Genomic DNA, 26,853 nt, shown 5'->3' on the forward strand with positions numbered 1-26,853 from the left:
AGAAACATCCGCTGAGTTGCTCATAAAAAGTCAAGTCCGGGTAGACAAACGAGGGAAGGAAAACTACGACCCATTGAATAAATCAATTTTCATGGTGCTGATGGATACACCATAATGAAGTTATGAAATAATACTTCTTTGGCATTTATTCAACATTTAGTTAAACATTTTATTTAAATTGTTTTAAATTGGTACTACAAAAGCATTCATCTTAAGTTTCATAAAAATAAAACCAAATCAAACAAAATGAGAGTACTGTATTACACATTTTTTATTATTGAAGAAAGAAATGTTTTCATTTGTAAATGAGCATTTATGTACTAATAATGTACAATTAGATTATCTTACCCACTGATATCACAACAGTATCAAACAACTGCCTTAAGCAGAGAATTATAAAGTAAACACTTTTTAAAAAGTATTTCAACCTTATAGAACAATTATTTCATATTGCCTAGCATTGCCCAGTAAACTGTGGTTTTTCAACCGAAAAGTATGGAATAACCAAAAAAATGTGCATAATTTGATAAAACAAAATCATGTAAATAACTCTTGAAAATTTTTCATCAAAAATATCATACATGTACTATCAACAAATCATGTATAACTGAGATAATTGTCTCAAAATTCAGTCAACTGAACATATTTTAAATTACTGTATTGATTATTAAATTACAGTGCAGACATTTTCCCCAAACATGTACATGTAGTTTTGCACTATATGAATTAATTTGCATCCCAGGACACGACTTGATACAACCAAAGTATGGAAACACTATTCAAGTTTGATGCAGCTCTGACTTTAAATGTGATGACCAGGGCAAGAAAAATAGGCCCAAAATATGAATATGTTCCCTAAATCATACATATTAGATACCACTATTGCAAAATGCCAGATTTTTTTTCCAAATCAAAAGTAAACTATGGTATATCAGTCTCAGTATCAATATCTTGTGGTTTTAGTATTTTGTGATATGACAAAATACACACACACAAAAATAATAGAAGATATCTTCCAATGGAAATCAACATAAATGATTTTTTTATGCGCCAATATTTGAAAACGGGTGTAAAAATTAAATTAAGCCAAATTTTGCGACAAAAAAAATCACTTTGTTTCACTTAAATGCAAAATGAAACATTTTTTTTCAATAAAACACCTATACCTGGTGTTCTCAGGCAGAGCCTCTGAAATATTTGACAAGGCCTCTGATTAAGCCTTTAATTCCTTAATGGTCCCCCAAACCACCCCCCCCCCCCCCCCCCAAAAAAAAAAAAAAAACTGATCCAAGCCTTACTTAAAATATATGGTAATTCACGGTACAATATTTACTCAAGCTTTCATTTTGTGGAATGGCACCTAGTGGTATAATAGTATAAAGAACTATTCACTTATTCTCAAGTTATTGTATGGACACCAAATGTCTATGGATGACAACAAAACATGATACCAAAATATGACTGTAAATATTTTGTGGCTGTATAAAAAGACCCTTAAATGTGAAGTGATTTCTGTAAATCAACTTCTTGATCAATATATTGTTTTTCCTAATCTTTGTTCACAATGATCCTTAAGATGACATCATAAACAAATTCTGCAAATCAACAGAATGCTTGTCACATAAGTAACATGTTTTAATCATGAAAATACAGTGTTGCAAACTTGAACAATACCAAAAAATCTAATAAATAAAATGCAAAATAAAGTACCTGCAAAAATATATTGAATCAGTAAATATTGAAAAAAATATGACTAACTTTATATACACAATATATAAATGATGAGGTGATTTACTCAACTGCATATAAATATTCCTCATTTAATGCATTTAAGGTTCTAAATATGAAAAGATAGACAAGAAATAAGAACTAACAGAAGGACAGAGGTAGATTGTATGCTACCCGTTCACACTTTAGCCAATCATGTCAATTCTTAAAAACAAGTCAATAAGTAATATTAAACACTCTTCAGTAAAAACTCCAGAAGAACAAAATCAAATAACTTAAAAATAATTTTTTAGCAAAAACTAAAATTGGAACACACTGTCTTAAGAAAGAAAATATGTGACTAGCAAATTACTGTATATCATTGTTTAACATCAGTATTGTATTATAACAATACATTAACAACTGATGCCTTAAATCAGACTCTAAAAATAACAGAACCAAGTAAACACCTTACATACATCATGTAATTTATTCATTTCTAATCACATGAGTAGCACAGTTTTTTTTTAATAGTTATTTTTATAGCAGTGAAGTCTACAAATCAAAAGATAAGAGAAGACAATGCTTGTACAAATGTAGTGCGAGGTATAATTGACAGATAAATTACTTTTTTTACTCAGTGAAACATTGAAAGATACTTGTTAAAAAAATCCCTGATATAAACCAATAGCACATGACCATTTTTAAATAAAATGCTTTACAGCGTATAGCTTGAAAGTTTCGACAATTGGGAAAAAAGTCAAATTTGTCACAGCTCTTAATTCATAATATTATGATGTCTGACAAGATTCTGACCAGAATTAAAGTAGATTTGCAGTTTGACACAAGAAATGAACAATTTAAAAAAACTGCTTATTTGGGATAACTTTTTGCCCTTATTTCCAAATCTATAAGGGCCATATAACCCTTGAAATCCATCAAAACATCTGCAGTATGGAACCTATAAATACAATGTCACAGCAACCCAAACAAATTTATGACCTGCAAACCAGAAATGTGTTTTTTCCCCCTCCTCTTGTTTACTTATTCCTTTAAGAATGTGTTTTAACACCTTCACAATCAATCCTAGCCTAACTTCGTCAAACAATTGCATAAATATCCATACAAATTTACTTAAGTTATATACTTAAAATTTAAAATGCTTTTCAGCCCCTCATACCTAAACCCAAAAAATCCATTCATCTGACCATTGAGGTCAGATATATGTATTGAGCATTGTGATACATTATCAAAGAGATCCATATTCAGTCACTTGAGTTGTATTTTTTTTAAATTCGGCCTTTAATTCTAAATTGATTTGGCCAATAACCTAAAAAAATCTATACCAACATTTATTTTATGGTTTAGAATCTTTATCAAGATCCAGCATCTAATTTTGAAGTTATTGCACTGTCAATGGAAAGGAACACAGATGACGACAGCTCAATAACATTTTTCAACCACAAGTTTTTAGAAGACGGGAAAAGGTACATTACATACTAGGAAGCTATTTATCACTTTGTTAATTAATACAAGTTAAACATATGAATTGTTCCAAGAAGGAACAAACTATATTTAATAAAGTCAGTTTAAATTGAAAAAAAGAAAGATACAGTAACATTATTGAAATCTTAATTTTCACACTGTATTTCAAACAAATGATCTCACATTGACTAAGGTGCAATACTATAAAACCCTCAAGCAAGCTCTTTGGTATCTTTGTAGATTTGTACATGTACTCTGCACAGATGATATGTATAATAACAAATACATAAAAAGCACAATTAAGCATGAAGTAATCTGACTCCAAGTGAAATAAACTAATACTACAACATCTGACATAATTTTAAAAGGATTCACCATTGCTTTACTTCATTCTTTGTTGAGCTTTGTAAAGCTAGGTAATACATTCCAAGATAAAGTAGAGGGACAAAACTATGACAATACATCAATAATTAGGGTATGCTACTAACTGTCAAATAAATGCAGAGATACTGAAATATTCAAAGATGTTTATACAGAGATTTGTGATCATGTATGAATCATGTACACTATAATAAGGTACTCTTCTTAATTGTGCAAATAAATAATAATACTCCTATAATCAAATTTAGTAGAGACAGAAAGTTAGGAGACATGGCTACCATAATAAATAAACCTATCGTACTAATAAGTATGAGTAAATCAGAGACAAATGCACCTTATGTTTTAATGAAAACAACATTTTTCTTTCATAGACAAAACAGAGAACATTGCAACAACAGCCAATACACACATTTGATAATATTAATCATATACTGCATACATACAAGTGATAATGTCAAACAGATAACTGCTTACACACAAATGTTAATGTCAATCAGATTACTACATGTACTTATATACAAGTGATATAGTCAATCAGATTACTGCACACATACAAATGATAATGTCAAAAGGATTACTACATGTACTTACACGCAAGCAAAAATGTCAATCAGATTACTGCATACATACAAGTGAAAATGTCAATTAGATTACTACCGGTAAATGTAATTACATACAAGTGATAATGTCAATCAGATTACTATGTGTACTTAATACAAATGATAATATCAATCAGATCACTACATGTACTAATATTCAAGTGTCAATGTCAGATTAGTGCTTTCAAACAAATGATAATGTCCATCAGATTACTACCGGTTATTAACAGTTACATGAAAAACGTCAAAGTACTATGCAAACATTACAAAATGTATTAAAAGTTGGCATGAATTAACCAAAAACTGACTAGCATTTCATAATAATAGCTTTACAATAAGAACTACTGGTAGATAACATTGAGATGGACACCATCTCTAAGGACCCTGCTGGAACCTAAATATATTGACTCATAAACAATTTGGAGGATCAAAATTATACAGAAAATTTAAGCTGATCTACCTTCAAATACCAAAATGCTTATACAATAAGACAACAATGCATACATGACTCTGTATTGCAAAATCATTAATTTGACCTTGATGTTAAAGTTTAAAGTCAAATATCATCAACCATTGTACGCGACACATCATCTTGAGCTGATCTACTCTCATGCCAAATATCAAACCTACACCAAAAGACAACAAAGTTACAGCCTGGGCACAATTTGTTACCAATGGAAAGTCCAACTGAGTGATTTATACAAGGCATCCACTACATAGTGGCTGGGCACCATTTTATTTTAAGTGGCAAGTATACTTTAAAAAAGAAAGATGATCTGGTAATCACAGATAACCCTGTATTCTAATGGGGCCTTCACTCCTGATAACAGAAAACCTTTTATTCCAATGGGGCCACAACTCCTGATAACAGATTACCTTGCATTCCAATGGGGCTGTAACTATTGATCACAGATAACCCTGCATTCCTATGGAGGCTGTAACTGGTGATCAAAGATAACCCTGTATTCCAATGGGGTAATAACTACTGATCACTAATAACTGCATTCCAATGGACCAGTAAATATTGATCACTGATAACTCTGCATTCCAATGGGGCTGTAACTACTGATCACAGATAACCCTGCATTCCAATGGGGGCTGTAACTAGTGATCACAGGTATCCCTGCATTCTAATGGGGCCATAACTTCTGTACGTTAAATGTAATAAATATTGTTTAAAAGCTTGTAAAGAAATCCAATGTAACACTGTTCAATGGGTAAATCTCAAATCTTACCATGTACTTGTATTGGTTACCGGTAACAGGTCCTAAGACAGTATTTCATTTCAGACTAAGTTTGTGTAACATAAATTTACATATCCATTAAATATATTATCAAATAAAAAAAATTAAAAGTTCTTGTCGTCAGATATGAAATTTTGGTGCATGTTTCTGGAAAAATTAAGACAGCATTGTGAGCTTATTATATTGTGGCAAAATGAACAATGATAAAAAACATCTTGCACAATTGAAAGAACTCATTCCTCATTCTGTATTATCTTGGAATATCAACTTGACATAAGGTGGGTCTGTTAAAGGGGTAGCACAAAATGGACAAACAGTCTGAAATCCTTGACAGCCATGTGGGACAGGCACCTGTGACCAATATCTGAAAAAAAAAATCAGTCTTTAGTTATGAATAGATTTACTACTGTGTTGCTTTGTGAAAATATATCTTACTATTCTGTTAAAACAGCAGTTCTGTTATTCAAAGTCTATATATCACTCATATACTTAAATGTTTAAATTACTCAGGTCTGAATAATCCAGCAATGGAAGCCAAGACATTTTAAAGAAATTTTTGCTGACCTATTCCTTCACTCTTATGAGGTTGACTTTATAGCTGATCTGATCAGAAAGAAAGAATATCGTTTGGCTAGATCCTTCAATCTCAGTTTCCGCTATATAGATGACGTATTATCTTTAAACAATCCTAATTTCGGGGATTTAATACATCGCATCTACCCAAAAGAACTTGAGATAAAGGATACTACAGACACTGTGAAGTCACCCTCATATCTTGACCTACACTTAGAAATCGATGGTAAAGGAAAACTATTGACCAAACTTTATGACAAACGTGATGACTTTTCATTCAGAATTGTCAACTTTCCTTTCATCTGTGGCAACATCCCTTCGGCTCCTGTGTATGGAGTGTTCATATCACAACTCATACGTTATGCCAGAGCTTGCCGAAACTACGCAGACTTTTTGTATCGCGCTAGAACTCTAACAAATAGGCTTCTGGAACAGAGTTACGTTGCTACAAGATTGAAGTCATCACTACAGAAGTTTTATGGCCGTTATCATGAACTCTTGGATCGTTATGGTGTATCCATCAGCACCATGAAAACTGATTTATTCAACGGGTCATAGTTTTCCTTCCCCCGTTTGTCTACCCCGGACTTGACTTTTTATGAGCAACTCAGCGGGTGTTTCTAGAAAAACAGAGGACGCTTACCCTACCGGTACATCTGGTCCATGCTCCCAGTTTTTAGTGGAGTCTGAGTTGCTCATTTACTTTTGTTACTTTGTATGTATGATTTTAGTTACTTTATGTTCTTTGTTGTGTATGTCTGTTTAACATGTTTGGTCTTTGTCCCTGGATTACCGCTATAACCTTGGTTCCTTTGATTACTCTTTCACTATCATCCACAAGCACTGAAAAATTCAAAGTTCCACTTAGTACAAAGTTGATACCTAGAATCAATCAAAGTTGTTTACACCCTATGAACCATACTTATGAAAATATCAAATTTGAAATTAACTAGAGGACCTGAATTGCTCACCTGGAACTTGTTTCAGTTGTTCACATTATAAATATTTGATATCAGGAATATAAAAATATTCCAGCCGTTGGTACCTTTCTTCTATCTACTACAGTTCTTGTATAAGCATAAAACTAAAAAATGATTGTTTTTTTACCTTTCAAGTGCAGTAACTCCTAATCCTATGACCAGCCCTACAAAAGATTCAGCTGAGTTGTCGTAAGGACAGACTCCTATTAGGATTTACTGCTAATTAAAGGTAAAAAATTGTCATTTTGCAGTTGCTGGCTAATATCTTAACATCATAATTGTATTTGCCTGACACCAATTTCATATCATAATAAATTACCTGTGTTCACCAAACATCAACAGCATGGAAAAAACAGCAAATACACCATGTCATAATAAATTACCTGTGACACTTGGATTTTCCTTTTTTTTGTAGTAGCCAGGTGATTTTTTTTCTTTGAATTTTTAAACTGACTACCGGTAATGATATACTAAGTAATACCCAACAATATACTGACTATGTTCTCTACATGCATTTAGTTATAAAGATGATTTATACCAAAGACAGCCACATGTGTTACCTACTTGGAAGTATTGTTTGAAGACATATGCCCACAAGGGTTGAAACAATGTGTTGGCAAGTCTGAATCTACATAGACACTAAGCTCACAGCCCATCTTCAACTTTACAAATGGACCATCCTAAAAGTAAAAACATGATTTACTTCAATAAATCAGAAGTAAACAATTGATTTAATGTAATCCCTAATGTTTATGTTTTACAAATGATTCTGAAAAAAAATTATGGCTATGATAAACTAGAGGCTCCTAAGTGCCTGAATTACTCTTCTGGTTCATTTGTTTGCCTCTCAAGGGCAACAACTCCAGTAAGGAGTAATCCTACAACTTCAACCACTGAAAACTTGTGTAGGCCTTATAAGGTAATTTTTCACCTTTCAAGAGCAATAACTCTAACAAGGAGTCATCCTACAACTTTGACCCTTAAAGACCTTGGTAGTTCTTAGCATAAAGATCATTTCTTCAACTGAAAGTTTTTAGTATCTTTTATAGTTTTCAAGATATTGGTTTGTAAGAAGGTTCGCAGTACTGCAGTCAGTTGAACTCGCTTCACTTAAGGGCAAGAGTGGACACAACCTAAGTTTTTGATACACTAAACATAGGGAATTACAGTTCATTATGGACACAACAACTCATTTGAATACAGTATTGCACAATATTTTCAAATTCAACTTAAGTGCAAAATGTTTTGCTTCAAGCATTCATGGATCACTTTGTACCTCATAATCTCAAAAACAGTAAATAGTAAAATAAATTTGCAAAGCATTCTTTCAAAAGCTCTTGTATTTAGGTAGGGATTTTTATAAGGAATCTAATAAAAAATCATTTTAAATCTGACCAAGAATAAACAAGAGGCTCCCAGGAGCCTGAATCGCTCACCTGTTTCAATTTTTTGCCTTTCAAGGGCAATAACTCTTTGACACCTTTGACAAAGTGCAGACTTTCATAGGCCTTATCATAAGGAGCATTTCACCAATTGAAAGGATTTGGCTAAACCTAATGGTTTTGGAGATATATGAGAAAAACTTCTGCCTAACCCGTGTTCTACTTTTAGTAATGACATCTGTGTTTTTCGACAGAAAAAAAATCTGCACAACAGTTCCATGCAGAATACCCTAAAGAACATACATAATTCTAATTGGTCAAGTAGTGTCAGAGGAGAAGATTTTGGAAAGAAATAACATTTAAAATATAAAAAAAAACTTGAAAAGGGGCAATAACTTAAACATGGCATCACAGATCAAAATGAAAATTTGACCATAGATTGATCTCATCATGCTGAACACTTTTACTCACATCAGAATACGGCTAAACCTAACGATTTTGGAGATATATGTGAAAAACTTCTGTCTGACCCCTATGTTCTATTTTTACTAATGGCAGCCATGTTTTTCAATGGATCAAAAATCCCCAAGTCAGTTCTATGCAAAATACCCAAGGAACATTTATACTAAGTTTAGTTCTTATTGATCCAGTAGTTTCAGAAGAGAAAAGTTTAGGAAAATTGCTAAGGACAATGATGGACGCCAAGTGATGGCTACGGCCTATGGCCAAGTGAGCTAAAAAGACAATTTTTTGGGGTGTGGCTCCATTTGGACCCTTATAACTTGAAAACTATAAGATATCTAAAATCTGATTAAAATATGCAAGCAAGAATTTTCATGAGGAATCAAATCTTAAAAATCCGACCAGAAATAAAATAGTATACTTTTTAAAGTGTGGCCCACTTTTGTCCCTACAGACTGACAATGCTAAATGTCATTTAAAAACTGTTAGCCATTCTTAAAACAGAATTAAATAAGAAAAAAAATATAAAAAAAAGAATTGTCAAAGTTGAATGGAAAGTATGCCTTCTATATCAATTTTTAATAAACACCTACTTTACCCCTGTTGACCCCTTTTTTGCAGAATGGGGGGCTGTTGATCCATTTTAGAAAGCAAGTTTCCTCAAGCAACATGTAACAATATTTTAAAATTTCATGACAACTAAAGTTATCGCACAGAAACGAAAAAAAAATGAACAATGCTGGTGCTGACAGCAACAACACCATCAATGACCATACAATACAGCTGCAAATTTTTGCAGTCCTGTAAAATAACTGCAAAAAATTCATTTTTCACCTTTCAAGGGCAATCACTCTATCAAGGAGTCATCTACAACGTTGACCTAATGGCCTAAAAATAGCAACAGTGGCCATGTTTTATGCTTCATCTGAAAAATTGACATATTTTTCAAAATAGATACCCTATGGATACTAGTGACCAGGTGATAATCCACTGAGTGATTTCAGAGGATAAGATTTTTAAAGAAAAGTTAATGATCACAGTCGATGATGGATGCAAAGTGATGGCAATAGCTTACATGGGCATAAGTCAGGCAAGCTAAAAATATACAATATATAAGTAAACCAATTCTATGCCTGATTTTTATCGACTGCCCAAAAATTTCACAATTCAATATGTATATTTTGGAACAGCTGATGATGTTCCCAAAAAGATGTGTCATGAGTTGATGTCCCAATATAGATTTGTGTGATAAGTTGATGTTCCATAATAGATGTGTGTGATCAATTGATGTTACGATACAGATGTGTGTGATTAGTTGATGTTACGATACAGATGTGTGTGATTAGTTGACATTACGATACAGATGTGTGTGATTAGTTGATGTTCCAATACAGATGTATGTGATTAGTTGATGTTACGATACAGATGTGTGTGATTAGTTGATGTTCCAATACAGATGTGTGTGATTAGTAGATGTTCCAATACAGATGTGTGTGATGAGTTGATGTCCCCATATAGATTTGTGTGATAAGTTGATGTTCCATAATAGATGTGTGTGATCAATTGATGTTACGACACAGATGTGTGTGATTAGTTGATGTTACGATACAGATGTGTGTGATTAGTTGATGTTACAATACAGATATGTGCGATTAGTTGATGTTCCAATACAGATGTGTGTGATTAGTTGATGTTACAATACAGATGTGTGTGATTAGTTGATGTTATGATACAGATGTGTGTGATTATCGGATGTTTCAATAAAAATGTGTGTGATTATCTGATGTTTCAATACAGATGTGCGTGTGATTAGTTGTTGTTAACTTAAACATCTGCTAGAAAATATTTTGTTTACATTACCATGAGACAGAGAGGACATGTTCTACTTGTGTTGTCATCCTTTTGTCCCCACTGGTGATGACCATGAACATGACCACACTGTAAATACACATATGGTTGCTTGTCAGCAGTTCCAAGTGTCCCTTTACTTGGTAAGACTAGTGTCATAAGTCCTACTGGGCACTGTGGCCTTCCAGCATTTATAGTCTCCACCAAGTTTTCAAATTCATGTTCACTCTAAAAATATCCATTAACACATAATGTTTAAGGTAATACCAAGCATACTGTCTAAAATGCCTTATTTTAAGGTTTTAAATTGTAAAAATAAGTAACAAGGGAAAGTCTAACAGTGACAATAAACATCCCTGTTCTGTAAAACTTGAATGGTCCATATTTTCTATGAGAGCATAAGGATTACTATTGCATTATAATGTATAAGTTAAAGCTTAATGGTTGTACTTTTAGAATAAACTAGTATGACATGTATTACAATAATATTTGGGTAGTTTTTAGGTTCAACAATTCAGCTATCTATAGCAGAACATCTATATTTTACCACACTCCATAAATTGGAATTATAACTTTAAAGTTCTTAAGGATGCCGTCGAGGACTATGCAAGAAAATGGATAAAACGAGAACAAGAAGACACTGATTCTCTGCCAGAGTGGTTAAAGGTCGTGAGGTCTTTAATTTTGAAACGAATGAAAGTTTTAAGTAGGTCAATGAGTGCAAAGGCTACATCAGTTTTCTAAGACCCCGATGTAGCAAAAACATTGTCTACTATACATGAAAAGTATGTTGTCGTACCAGCAGACAAAGCCCAAAACAACATTGTTTTTGTCTGCAAAACATTTTGCATCCAATGTTTATTATCAGAGGGAGACATAAAAAATAATGGCTGTGATAAGACCTATACTGCTACCACACTCCCAAAGAAGAGATTGTGGAAAACCATAAATCTGTGCTATTCTCTTTTGGTCTCTCTACCAAGGACGATGTTTGCGATTTACCGTCTATATACTGGATTCCTAAACTCCACAAGAATCCATACAAACAATGTTTCATAGCTTGATCTGCAAAATGTACCACCAAACCTCTTTCAAAACTTTTAACTTCTATACTCACATCTGTCAAAGAGGGTCTGCAGTCCTACCACAACACTTGTTACTCCTGTAATGGTATTAATTCAATATGGATCCTGAAAAATTCACAAGATCTTTCGGAGACAATCAATTCAAGACTATTTTTGGATATAATAGCATTAAAACCTATGATTTTTCAACACTGTATACTTCTATTCCCCATACTCACTTAAAATCCCGACTTAAAAACATTATACATCGTTGTTTTTCCAAAAAAGATGGTACTCCTAGATACAAATATATAGTTCTTGGTAGAGATTCCTCATACTTTGTTAGAAATAATTCCAAATCATCTTCCAAATATACTGAGAAAGATATTTACAAAATGCTGGAATTTTTAATCGACAACATATTTATCAAGTGGGGTGGACATGCTTTTCAACTAACAGTTGGCATTCCAATGGGAACAAATTGTGCTCCTTTACTTGTTGACCTATTCCTTCACTCTTATGAGGCAGATCTGATCCGATCAGAAAGAATATCGTTTGGCTAGATCCTTTGATCTCAGTTTCCGCTATATAAATGACGTATTATCTTTAAACAACCCTAATTTTGGGGATTTGATACATCGCATCTACCCCAAAGAACTTGAAATAAAGGACACTACAGACACTGTGAAGTCAGCCTCATATCTTGACCTACACTTAACAACCGATGGTAAAGGAAAAATATTGACCAAACTTTACGACAAACGTGATGACTTTTCATTCAAAAATTGTCATCACTACATAAGTTTCATGGTCGTCATCATGAACTCGTGGATTGTTATGGTGTATCCATCTGTTCCATGAAAACTGATTTATTTAACGGGTCATACTTTCCCTTTCCTCGTTTGTCTACCTCAGACTTGACTTTTTATGAGCAACTTGGCGGGTGTTTCTGGAAAAACAGAGGACGCTTACCCTACTGGTGCACCTGGTCCATGCTCCCAGTTTTTAGTGGAGTCCAAGGTCCTTATTTGCTTTTGTTACTTTGTATGTATGATTTTAGTTACTTTATGTTCTTTGTTGTGTATGTCTGTTTTCCATGTCTGGTCTTTGTCCCTGGGTTATTCTTTTGATTACCGCTATAACATTGGTTCCCTTGATTACTCTTTCAATATTCATCAACCACACCACCTTCTAAAAATTTGTTAAGTTATTGAAACATGGACAAACATCTGAGATATTTGAACACAAAAGATGTTTATCTTAGTCATAATGAGCACACTAAAAAAGAAAATGTATTTGTCATTTCCACATCATCACAAAAGCAATTTTCACAAATTCTGTCTGTTTAAATTTTATATGGTCTTCCATATCGACCAATTTCAACTTTTAGTGTGTGAATGCTTAATCTGAACTTGGTATAATTTTTTCTATTGGAATAATCCTTCAAAATTTCTAAATACTTTTAGACCCTGAATGTAAATTCAAATTTTAAAAATAGTCATAGTTTTCGATCTTCAATTATTGATTTATCCCTAATAAGCTTTTACAATATTTATTAAGCTTGATGTTTATAAATAAGTATAAATTAATGTAACAGATAAGTGTGAACCTCTGTATCATACATCATTTTAACCTCAGTATATGCATTACATAAGCGTCAGTCTCTGTAAGAATCAGGCAATGGATGAAATATGGTATTGAACAAGAGGCTCCCAGGAGCCTGAATCACTCACATTGTTGAATTTTGGCTTTCAAAGGCAATAAATTAAACAACAATTTTGACTCAAGAAGTCTTTGGTAGGACTATTACAAGATCTTTTCAACAATTGAAAGTTTCTTTTAATCTATCATAGTTTTCAAGATATTGACTGAAAACTATTTAAATAAAAAGTCATTTTTCCCCTTTCAAGTGCAATAACTCTTACAAGGAGTCTGAAGACTTTTGTAGTCCTAATAATATGGATCATTTCAGCTATTGAAAGAATTTGGATAAACCTAACGATTTTGGAGATATATGTGAAAAACTACTGTCTGACCCCTAATTCTATTTTTAGTAGGGTGGCCATGTTTTTTTTCGACGAATTAAAAATCCCCACATTAGTTCTATGCAGGATACTCCAAAAAACATTCATACCAAGTTTGGTTTCAATTGGTCAAGTAGTGTCAGGAGAAGATTTTTGAATATAATAACATTAAAAATAGCAAAAATTGTTGAAAAAGGGCAATAACTCCAACATGGCTAAATAGATTAAAATGAAAATTTAACTGCAGATAGATCTCATCATGCTGAACACTTTTACCCCCGCATCAAAATTCAGCTAAACCTAACAGTTTAGGAGATATATGTGAAAAACTACTGTCTGACGCCTATGCTCCATTTTAGTAACGACAGCCATATTTTTCGATGAATCAAAATTCCCCACATCAGTTCTATGCAGGATACCCCAAGGAACATTCATACCAAGTTTGGTCCTAATTAGTCAAGTAGTTTCAGAGGAGAAGAGTTTTGTATAATTGTTAAAGACGAGGACGACCACGGACGCCAAGTGGCCAGGTGAGCTAAAAACCCACCATTTTGAAAGTATAATCTGACTATTTGCACCATCAGAACCAAGGAAAAAAGACAAGATTTTCCATATCATTTTAGTCAAATGAGTTATAATTTCATTGAAATGCACTGAAAATGAAAATTTAAAGGACAAATAACTCTGTTAAAAACCTCATTTTTTCCAGTAATGCAGAGATCAAATAATGGTCTTTTCAAATAGAGAAAGCATCCATGAGAGAAATTATGTTGTCAGATCTGTGGATTTTTTACATGCAAGTTTCCGATTTTTCCAATTTTACCTGATTCTTTCAAAGACTTACACTTAATAGTGAGTAACTTGTATTTTATAGTGTAGCACGAATATATCAATGGTAGTCCTCCTAATTTACTTAAAACACCATTATACGAACTGTTTTTTAACTTCTAGAACATATTTTGAAAAGCTAATATTTAATTTTTCAGCAGAGAACAACTTTGAAAAATTACATATGATATTGTAGTTAAATTTCAAAATTATATATATTCAGAATATAGCAAGAGTGATTTGGCAATACGGCCAACTAGTTCTAATAGACAGTTGAAGTGAAATAAAATCTGTTCTTAGTTTCCAACAGTCTTGTATGCTTTCTTAAAGAGTTCATCTTGGGCCACAATGAAAGGAGTCCGAGGAGGAAAATGTAATGCCCAGGTATTTATAAGAGTTGATACCTGTTCATTTTAAATGTCTCACAAATAAAATCCCTCACAGTACACAACTTTATAACTCTGAATTAGGATTAAATGTTTGATACAGATATAAGTGGTTAAAGAACTATAAAAATAAAAAAAATAAAAAAACATTTTCCGGTGGTTTTCCCAGAAAGAACAAGGTACTCTTAGGGATGTTTTTTGGTCCCCTTCTAGGATGAATTTCTTAACATGGTAATAGAATGTTACCAATCAGCATTTTTTGTTATGGACTTAATATAATGTAGTACAACATAACCGTAAGTTCTTGCAGGTTAACAAGTTAAACTTACTTAAAAACTCAAGTTTTTGTAAAAGGAGCTTAAATTTGGTACAAAAATTGATCATTTTATCAAATTTGTGATGCATGCGCCGGAGCAGACCCACCTAATCTTCATGAATTTTGATAAAATAGGCAAAAAAGCTTCAATATATAAAAATATTACAAGGTCTACATTGGTGCAGACACTTGTATTTCATGTCGAATTGGTAATTTAGTTCCTGGTTTTGTATAATTTAAGAAAATCGATGAGTTATTAATATAGGCAATTAAACTTTAAACCCTTTTGTTCAGCAAGTACAAATTTGCTGAGATTCAAAATTCAATTTTCAGAAAAATAAGGGGCCAATTTCACCTGTAAATGTACATTTTGTACCTCAACCTTTTGTGAATGCATGGTAATAACTTGAATAATGAGTTGTTTCACATCTTGAACCCTTGAGAACTTGTGTAGGCCTTGAAATAAGGATCATTACACCAACTGAAGTTTATATCTATTATGACTTTAAAGTGATAAGCTGTAACCCACAAATATTGTCATTTTTGGCCTTCCTAACAGTGAGTCATCATACAACTTGCACATTAAGGACCTGTGTAGGCCTTGTCATAAGAATAATTTCAAGAACTGATAGTTTTTTTCAGTCTATTATGGTTTTCAAATTATAAGCTAATCACTGATCTTCAGTCCAAGTGAAAAAAAATGTCTGAGGTAACCACCATCATTGTGGTGCAATATATTCTCTGAATCATGCTATAGAAATCCTTCATCCTAGTATGAAGGTGTGAAAAAAAAAACCCCAAAAATATTGATTAAATATACTAATAAATATTGTAAATTTGGTATGCTTTACATGTGTGTCATAGAGTAACTCTCATAAGCAGAATTAGAACCAAATACACAGGAAGATCCAAAAGCCAATGATTCTACAAGAATAACCAATACACAGGAAAATCCAAAAGCCAATGATTCTACAAGAATAACCAATACACAGGAAAATCCAAAAGCCAATGATTCTACAAGAATAACCAATACACAGGAAAATCCAAAAGCCAATGATTCTACAAGAATAACCAATACACAGGAAGATCCAAAAGCTAATGATTCTACAAGAATAACCAATTACACAGGAAGATCCAAAAGCCAATGATTCTACAAGAATAACCAATTACACAGGAAGATCCAAAAGCCAATGATTCTACAAGAATAACCAATTACACAGGAAGATCCAAAAGCCAATGATTCTACAAGAATAACCAATACACAGGAAGATCCAAAAGCCAATGATTCTACAAGAATAACCAAACAAATCAAAATAGGAAGCCTATTAGGATAATAGGAATTCTATTTATGGTGCAAGGAATGAAGCCTCTGCATTTAAGGTTTGAATTCTATTTATGGTACTAGGAATGAAGCCTCGGCATTTATGCTTTTAATTCAATTTATGGTGCAAGGAATGAAGCCTCAGCATTTACGGTCTGAATTCTATTTATGGTACAAGGAATAAAGTTTCAGCATTTGAAATTTGAATTTAATAATACTACAAATTTCAGTAACCACCTGATATGTAAACCTAGTCGCTGGAGAAATTTTACCTGTTATTTTGTACTATTATCAAATTTAGAATACTTGTTCATAATGCTTCTTTAACCATCATATTATCAAATGCTTGTATCATTGCATGCAACAATGATACAGCTGATTTAACTTACTGGAGATGCTACTAAACCCATGGCTGACCGCCACAGCAATGTAGCTCCACACAGATCTATCAAAGTACCATCATACAATATATTATCTTCTTCTATGATCTGGAATGTAATAAAAAAATTGTCATAAAAGCTAAAAAGAAAATTAACAATATTTTTATGTAATTTATTGATTGATATTGGTTTAATATCCTATAGCAGATACTTCAAGCATTTCAAGAAGAGAATGTCATCAATGATCGACCAATTAAACACACTGGTTACTCTATCCTCCAACTAGTTTTCCACCAGGTCGTTACAAAAATAGGCTAATTCCTTACTAAAGGATTGAAAAAAACATTCTAAGCCATAAACTAATTCATATATAGGAGGTATAAGGGTACCTTAAAATGTCAATGAAGTTAATAAAGGGAAGGTTTTTTTGGTAGACTAACGAGTGACTACATTAGAGAGCAGGAAACTAACCTGATTACTCTTTAAAGGGGTAGATCTGGATTCTCTCAAGGGATATATTGCTCCTCCTACTGATATTTCTCTCCACAATCCTGGTACAGAAGCTGGATTGAAACCACCCTGTGGCTTCATTATAAATACACCATTGGTGGTCAGTCCATCGATTTGTTCACCTGCATACCATTTCACAGCCTTTTCCTACAATAGTGAAAAAAAATCCAAAGAACTTGAGATAAAGGATCCTACAGACACTGTGAAGTCACCCTCATACCTTGACCTACACTTAGAAATCAATGGTAAAGAAAAACTATTGACCAAACTTTATGACAAACGTGATGACTTCTCATTCAGAATTGTCAACTTTCCTTTCATCTGCGGCAACATCCCTTCAGCACCTGCATATGGAGTGTTCATATCACAACTCATACGTTATGCCAGAGCTTGCTGAAATTACACAGACTTTTTCTATTGCGCAAGAATTCTAACAAATAGGCTTCTGGAACTGGATTAAGTTGCTACAAGATTGAAGTCATCACTACAGAAGTTTTATGGTCGTCATCATGAACTCGTGGATCGTTACAGTGTATCCATCTGCAACATGAAAACTGACTTGCTCAACTTGTTTTCCTTTCCTCTTTTGTCTACCCCAAACTTGACTTTTTATGAGCAACACAGCAGAAGTTTCTAGAAAAGCAGAGGATGCTTACCCTACCGGTGCACCTGGTCCATGCTCAAAGTTTTTAGTGGAGTCCAAGTTGCTCTTTGCTTTTGTTACTTTGTATGTATGATTTTAGTTACTTTATGTTCTTTGTTGTGTATGTCTGTTTTCCATGTCTAGTCTTTGTCCCTGGATTACATTCTTTTGATTACCGCTACAACCTTGGTTCCCTTGATTACTCTATTAAATATGGAAACCAGAAAAATTCTTATTATGGCACCTTAAAATTCCATAAACGTTAGGGCCATTACTCCGAATCACAATCTTACTTTAGTGGTATTGAATCTTGTGGTACAACGTCATAGTGATCCCCTAACTTACACAGTTGTACAAAGTAAAGTCCGGAAGTCAAATGTCACCAGATAATTAAAAGACATTACCAAAGCACCACAAGACATCTAATTTTTAGCAGCCATATCAAAAATCTAAATTAAAATATTAACATGTCTAATTGAATAACCAAATAAAACTTGCCCCAAGAAAAATATTTTTGCCAGAATCAAATCCTGCAGCATAGATTCTGGCAGTATATGGTGGATCACGATCTACAACTATTCGGCACGAAAACCTTGATATTGTACTCTGTGCTACATTATCTGTAGCTAGTCTTTCATTTCCTGGAATAGTATCCATGACAACAAAGTCAATAGGCATCTCAGATGATCTACCAATCTACAAGAGAAACAAATTAAACTGTGGAAAAGACAATAAAAGGCAAAGTTTTTTTTTCGCATGAGTAGAAGTAATAGACTTAACAGAAACAAGTGTATGTTTATAATCTACATCATCAAATATTTGATACCTATATGGACATTTTTCCTGCCAGCCAATATCAGCCTATAGTTATTAGCCTGTGGTAAACAGCAAAATCATTGATATAAACCTATTGTCAGTGGTAAAGATAGTAACATTCTGATTAGAAATCTGACATTTCCTTTATAAATAAAAAAATTACGTTCAAACCTACTTGGAATAGTCATCTAAAGTTTTTATGCAATGATTCAAATATGAGATAAAAAGATTATGATATAGCAATGTTCCAAATCGTACCTTGCATCAACCCTCCATCAATCAGTCCTCAAGCAGAGCTCTCTTGCTCGATATGGAACATGCAATGCAATAATCTATACTTCAGGGCACCTTTCACATTTTCATTGCTGACCCTATAGGGTTGTTACATTTATATTGGTAAATATTGTACTGGGCAGATATTATATTGCACAAACTTATTTGTGTATCTCGAGATGCTAAAAATTATCAGTGATTTCAAATGGCAATTTTATGTTAAAAAAACTTTGATGTCATCAATTAACAGAACTAGAAAATCTGTGAGCAAAAGTCACTGAAGAATACTGGGGGAACCCCACTCCCCATCCAAGAAATCATTTGGTCAAAATATAAACAAAGTTGAAAATAGGAAGTTAGATACAGAATGGGACTTTAGCCAAATCCTATGATATGGGATACTAATGTAAAGCTTAAATAAAATATAACAAGTTGCTGTGATAAGTAGTTGCCAAGATAAATGTTACCAAATTTGGATATTCTATCACTTTCGAAGTGGAAAAGGCAACCCTCACTGTGACACATCTTAACTACAAAATATTACAACCTGATGGCCATATTGTACTGTTACTGTCCCAGTGTCAACACATTGAACATATTATACTATTTCTGTCCCAGTGTCAACACAATGGCCATATTGCAGTATTACTGCCCCAGTGTCAACACGATGACTATATTGTGCTATTACTGTCATAGTTTCAGCACTTTGACCATATTGCATTGTAATTGTCCCACTATCAACATGATGACTATATTGTACTATTACTGCCTTCAGAAAGTGTCACCAAATTCTATAAAGTCTGCACTACTAACCTGAAACATATCTGTGTCACCATCATGTTTATATTCTACAATAACAGCCTGGTTTCGTGACAAAGTGTACGTTACTGAATGTTGATGCATGTCCTGTACAGCCTATAATAAATAATCCAGCATGGTCAATCTTAATTCAGATATTGAGTTATGTCATGGAAAAATCAACTAGAACCAGAATACATGTGTCAAATATTTATAAGCTGGATAATCACCACTTACCAAAGTTTACAAATTAATAAATGGCAATAGCTCACACTCTCCAATAGAAGCATGGGATTTATGTAAATAATGCACTTCTAAAACTGACTCACAAATTTGTGTATGGGAGAAATATTGTGAGTTAGAATCAATCTGCTTCAAATGCACTAAAGTTACTTATATTCTTAAATGTGCTTCTTCATATGATGTCAAACCTTCCTTTAAAATACTTTCCTTATTTGCTGCCCATTACTATTAAAAAGTCTGTCACAATCCTGTCAGTGATTTAAGAAGAATTCAGCTTATATGTATTTAAGTTTTCACGTGTACAACCATTTAGATTATATACCCTTTTGACAATAATTATATTTCTTCAAACACATCTAAATATTATGCCTGACCTGCCTATTACAATTTCATCAAAAGCATACAAGAAATGTGGACAAATGGGCTTATGAAAAAGGGTAATAAAATGTACCCCCTCAAAACTTTGTTTGTGGGTGGTAAAAAGTATACTTATTTTAATTCTTTCCCACTAATATGTTTAAGACACAGATGATAATACTTTCTTTACTTAGTTCCCATTACTATGCTTTAAAAAATTAGCAATCGTCACTTAAATGTCCCTAACTATACTCAAGACACAGTATTACTTACTTTTGCAGAATGTGGATTTTTGACAATATGTTTGCGGAATGGTTTGACTCCATTACCAGTCTGTCGTTTATACAAGATAAATTTACTTTTTCTTCTCCCCTTGTCACCATTAGGTAAATGGCCATTATAGCTAAAACAATTTTAAAAATGAAGATAGAATCATCACAAGGATAAAACATATGTACAGGTAAGCAATGAATCAACTATTTCATCTTTTACAGCTACTTGTATGCATTCTGATGATCTCTTAGATCATGTCAAATACCATATTTAAAAAAAAAAAAGGCATGCAAAGAAAAGGATTAATCATTAAATCGTTCAAATTGTTTTGCTTTCAACGACCTGTATACCAAGCAACAAACCATCCATTTTATAACCTACACTTGTAAAACATTTAACTTATCACTTTCCTTTTCTTTATGATCTACTGTGAAAGTACTTTAATTCATGGATACCAATTTTCATGGATTAGGGAAGTAACACAAGTTTGTGGATTCTTGATTTCATGGTTTTGAGGCTTTCAGTATACACATTTTTGGGAATCAAATTTCATTGTTTAGACCACCCATGAAATTAACAAAAATTGGTACCCATGAACAAAAGTACTTTCACGGTATATAAATCCTTCACGAATTTATTCCACCTTGTCCTAACAGACTCTCAAGTCTTTTAGAGTAGCTTTTGTTATTTATTTTAGTTAAATTCTAATGCTGTACAAAAACGGTTGATTCATCAACAGATATACATAACTGGACTTTTAACAATGTTTAAAATAAGAAAATACTAGTGCAGTGTAGATGAGTTTGATTTGAATTTAAATTCAAAGCATATTACCCAAGAACAATTAATTCTCCAAATTTAATAGGAGATCTTGGTGCTGGAGAACACTGTAAGGGGATGTCACTCTGTTCTGCTGTTATATCTGCTATAGCAATATCAGCTGAAGAAAAAGAAAAGTTTTAGGCAATGGTATTGGTTTGTGCCTGTCAATTTGAAGAAAATGATTACCTTCTATTAAATATTTTCATCAAAACCTTCCTTTTGTAGTGTAGAACACAAAATTTACACTTTAAGATGACAGTCACTTCTCCATACTAGAAAAGTAGGGAAAAGTGACCCCATGGTGAGTAATAGTAAATACTTTCAGAGAAAGGGTAGAAATAATAAACCTCATAATCAAACACTTTTTTATTTTAATATTAACTGACAAATTTTCATGGTGTCTGTCACAAAATTTATTTCTTCACTTCAAAAAAAGCCTTTCTTTCAAAGATAAGCAAGAACATGAAGTTGTGTGCATTGTTGTGCTAGGCATACTCACTCAGTGTTCTCCCTAAAATTTACAGATAGCATCCTGGTAACCCCTGAATTTCAATATACAGACTTAATTTTGCTCATTGTAAAAAAAGTAGGAAACTTTGGGGGAAAATAGAAAATAAGGGGGTTAATGTCTAGCAAAACACCATTTTCTGTCTGTTCAGACAAAAATCTGTAACTTTTAAAACTGAAATTTCAGGAAAAAAAGAAGGAACTCCTGTTAAAGTAAGAAGAAAAACATGTCTGCATATAGCATCTAGCATCGAAAAATTATAGCATCACATCTGTATTGGACTCTATGAGAAGTTCTATTCGAACAGCATCCCGGTAAAAATTCAGCATCAGGGCAATGTGATGCTATATGGCCATGAGATCACTGCCACTCGTACAGGAAGTTAATATCAGATGTCACACAAAATCACTTACAAACTTATGCAGTATCTATATAAAGCCACGCACCAATTTGAAATAAATCCATCCATTGGGAGTTGAGATTTTTATGAAAAAAATTTTCTCAATCAGTTGACAAAATGAAAATGGCGAAGTCCCACAAAACAGGAAGTTGACATTAATGAACACCAAAAATCACTTACAACATACATAAAAACCCACACACCAAATCTGAAATCAATCCATCCATTGTAAGCAGAGTTCTTCTTGGCGAAATTGGCCAGACAGAATAACAGACGGATCCCAATATACCATCCACACGTGGATTTAATCTATTGGTTGAAATGTGTGTAAGGCAGTGAAATATCCCTATATCTAATTTGGTAGTACTCTGATAATCTGGTCTCATTTTGTTGAAATAAAGCTGTTTTGAGGCAGCCAAAACAAAAATTTCAAGTGTTTTTTTTTTGTCTATAAAAAGTACATATTTTTCTAATCTTAGACGTGTGGAGGTTCAAATAATTAAAATTGTATTAGTAAATATTACCATAGTTAAAAACTGTAAAAAAAATATTACTAAGTTTTAGTACAAATCATGGGTGGCTAATTTACAGCTGAATACCACAGGAGGAGGTGGGAAAAGGGTAAAAATAATCAAACCCTTTTGGGTTCATTTTCTTGCAAAATTAGTTCCTAAAGTTCATACGAAATAAGCAGTTTAGGTATTTTGAAAATCAGGAGAAAACCTAATATATTTGTACATCAGGGGACTGAAACATACCGGAAACCTTTCTTCATTTATATTACACTTGTTTACTATCACATATATTACATCTGTCTATGTTTAATCAATATATCCACCAACTTTTAATTTTAACAAAATCAGACCTGGTCAACTTTGTGTGCAAAACTGTGCACATAAATGTAACTGTATAGTGCACTCTTAGTAGATTAATTTCAAATCACATCTGGCATTGTCATTATTGCCTTTGATTGGCTTAAACCCTGCAAGGCTTCAAAGTGAGTGAAGCCTTGTGAACCCTACCAGTCACCATTATTACATGTACATGTATCTTAATTTCCATATGGTTCCCCAATATACCACTGGAAAAAAGTTGTGTCATGAAAGCAACAAAAAGTGACTGTCCTTATGGAGAAAATTTAACTTTTTTTTTAATCAAACAAATAGAAATGTCTGATTAAAGATCACATCCCAGTAAAAATATTTTAATTATTTCTTCTAGTTTTGAGGTCTTTTCTATCTTTCTGCTGGTTGTTCAAGAACCTAACCTGTCTCAGAAAAAATATAGCTTTGATTGAATCATCTTATTCAAAGCTTCGCCTTTCTAAGACAGGATAGACAAAAATTATCCTCTAGAAATAGACAGTCAGTTTTGTCAAAAATCTTTGATGTGCATTTGTTTACAACATACATAGGTACAGTAATGAGTTAAATACTCCTGCCTTCCATGGAGAACTGATATTGTTCCAGAAATGTACAAATAATGAAACTTTACCCAAAAAAAGGCATACTGATGGAGCTGCTCATAGGTTAAAATGAAATTTCAAGTATGGTGAAACTTATGGTGCTCACTTTTATAGGCTATGTCTATTTCATATTATTTACTTTTTAATTTAGAATGTATCAAACAATTGTGCACTCTTGGAAAATTTATTTATAGAGCTTATTAAATTTGAAGTGATTTTCTTTATAAAGAGTTTACTTGTTACTTGTATACTACTGTTACTTACACTACTTGGTAGTTTATATGTATGGTACATGATAAATTTACATTTATGTGTTAAAATGTTTATGTCTGCTATATTACTTCTGTCATATCAATTGATCTGTATAGCACTGAAATTAATGTTTATTTTTATCTACAAAAACATATGTCTCCCCTCTTCCTGCAAATTGGATCCACTTGCAGTATCCACCACATCCACAACACAGCTTTATAAGATTCTGTTGAGAGGATGCAGAGAAGTTGTGCTGACCGGTTCGGTAGTTTGAGAGAATTTGAACTGACAATGTAATTAGGAGGATTTTTGACTAATTTCTAAGTTCAAAGGGGCATAACTTCCACAAAAATTAGGGAATCAAAATTTCCTGGTAATTGCACCAACGCATGATGTTCTTGCTACATACCACATTTGGAAAAATTTGGTTAAATAGTTAAGAGGAGTTGCGCTGACAAGGAAATTTATGTGGATTTTTGGCAAATTTCTAATTTAAAAGGGGCATAACTCCTACAAAATTGGGTAATCATAATTTCCTGGTAATATGCAAAATTACATATGATGTTCTTGCTACATACCAAGTTTCGTAAAATTCCGTTCAGTAGTTTCAGAAGAGTTGAGCTGACAAACTTTGTGAAGGGCACACAGACCCACGGACAAGCCAAAAACAATATGTCTCCCCACCAAAGTGGGGGGAGACATCATAATAAAGAAATGAATGCAACTATTTATGGTCCTTTATCATATTTACGGAATACAAGCCATTTTAGCAAGTTCTTCGAAAGGAAGCAACCCACCTACACGACCCCTGGTTGGCAGTCTCATTGGGGAAAGGAAATACAGTAAATATTTTCTTGTAAACTTAAACCATTTTCACTATGGTAAGTCCCTTTGCTTAAAATGTTAAAAATCAAGGTCAAAGTCAGGAATATGAAAGAGAGAACCTCCCGCTTCAAATGGACTTGATTAAAAAAACAATTGTAGGATTATCACCTTTTGGCATCATCCAACAGTAATTATATACCTTCCTGCACATCTTCATATAATACCTAATCAGCTGTAGCTTTCCCTGCATTTGTGATATCAACGTTTTTAAATGCTTTGGTTTTGACCCCTGACCGCGTAGCCATGCCTTCCAGGACAGTTTCCCTCCTCATTTAAAATTCAAACTCATTCTTCAAAACTCAAATTATCATCATAAAATATGTTTCAAATTGAACAAAAATAGTCTTAAGGTGTATACATGTATATAGAGTGGTATAACCATAGATCCATCTTTTTTCGTGATATCAACGTTTTTATTTGGCCTACTTTTGACTTTTTAAAAATGGCGGCTGGAGTCATTCCCTCGAGAACAGTTTTTCCTAATTTAAAATTCAAACTCGTTCGTCTAAACCCAAATGATATCATGATATCAATATTTTTACTACACACCACTACACACCGCAAATAAATCAATACAGAATGAAACTGGACAACCATAATTTAATTTCTTCATCAAAACCTGACCTCACACCAAGAGACATAGCATAAATATTAAACAGTAGCTCTATAGAAATACTAAAAATAACCATCAAATTCATGAATGAATGTTGGAATCGAAGGTCAATTTAATTTAACAGAAACTATATTAATATATAACATTAAAACTATAGATTAATCTGTTTTGATCAGATTTACACCACTGTCGCACCATGGTCATCAATTTAGTTTATATGTAATATATATTATGTTGTTCTGTTTTTGTTCATGCTATAACCATTTACTGTAAATGTGTTTGTGCAAATAAAATCGTCTAATTGTCTATGTCCTAATTTTTACTGCAATAGCAGAATAGGTGTAGTATCCATGTTTTCCAGGAAAATCTGTCACATTTTGTACATTCATTGTTACTTTCCGTTGCCATGACATTATCTTTGTATTGTTTGGAGTCATCCATTATCAGTTAACTGTTCTACTATCTGTCTGGGTTTTCCATGATTTCCTATATGTTTCAATAGGCAGCAAGTAGCTGTGGCAAGTATACTAAAATCTTGCCATGCTACAACATGTGAATCCTTTTATATTTAACTCCTTGGATTGTGGTAGGATTTTTGTTACAATCATATTTGTGAAAAATACCTATAATTGTGTTTTTACAGAAAACATTTGGTTTACACATGAGATATTGTTAATGAGGAGAATCTCCCACTGTGGGTCATGAACTGTTCAAATTCAAAAGGTTAAATGGTAGGCATTTCATCGTTCTATACACTAATAGTAATACTAATAGTCAAACCTTGTATTTTACTTTGAGGTTCATAACTTTAATAAGTAGTAGAGGGCTCTGGGCGACTTTAAGGGATTTTTAGTATAATTTACCATTCATAGTTCGCTAATTAAACGAGAATCATGATCTCTCCTTTTCCATTTTTGGTCAAAATATGACGTTTTCATCATTCACCATATAGACATAGTTGATGATTACAACCGGAAGATTTCATTTCGACGTTAGAGGGCGCTACATAAAAAAG

General features: G+C 32.9%; 1 protein-coding gene across 1 annotated transcript; it reads right to left on the minus strand.

The window, feature by feature from the left end:
* Positions 1-256: 256 nt before the first annotated feature.
* Positions 257-26,848, minus strand: LOC148623325 (protein pellino-like). The gene is made up of 10 exons (XM_088565095.1): positions 26,702-26,848; positions 21,728-21,833; positions 20,894-21,023; positions 20,036-20,137; positions 18,632-18,829; positions 17,452-17,637; positions 16,990-17,088; positions 10,674-10,889; positions 7,534-7,649; positions 257-5,780 (listed from the first exon to the last, which is right to left on the minus strand). The coding sequence occupies exons 1-10, from the start codon at positions 26,706-26,708 to the stop codon at positions 5,657-5,659; spliced, it is 1,284 nt and encodes a 427-aa protein (XP_088421221.1). The 5' UTR covers positions 26,709-26,848; the 3' UTR covers positions 257-5,656.
* Positions 26,849-26,853: the final 5 nt, after the last annotated feature.

This window comes from Perna viridis, chromosome 2 (assembly GCF_037379345.1).
Source record: "Perna viridis isolate PV_CMFRI_1.1 ecotype Kerala chromosome 2, ASM3737934v1, whole genome shotgun sequence".
NCBI classification, from domain to species: domain Eukaryota; kingdom Metazoa; phylum Mollusca; class Bivalvia; order Mytilida; family Mytilidae; genus Perna; species Perna viridis.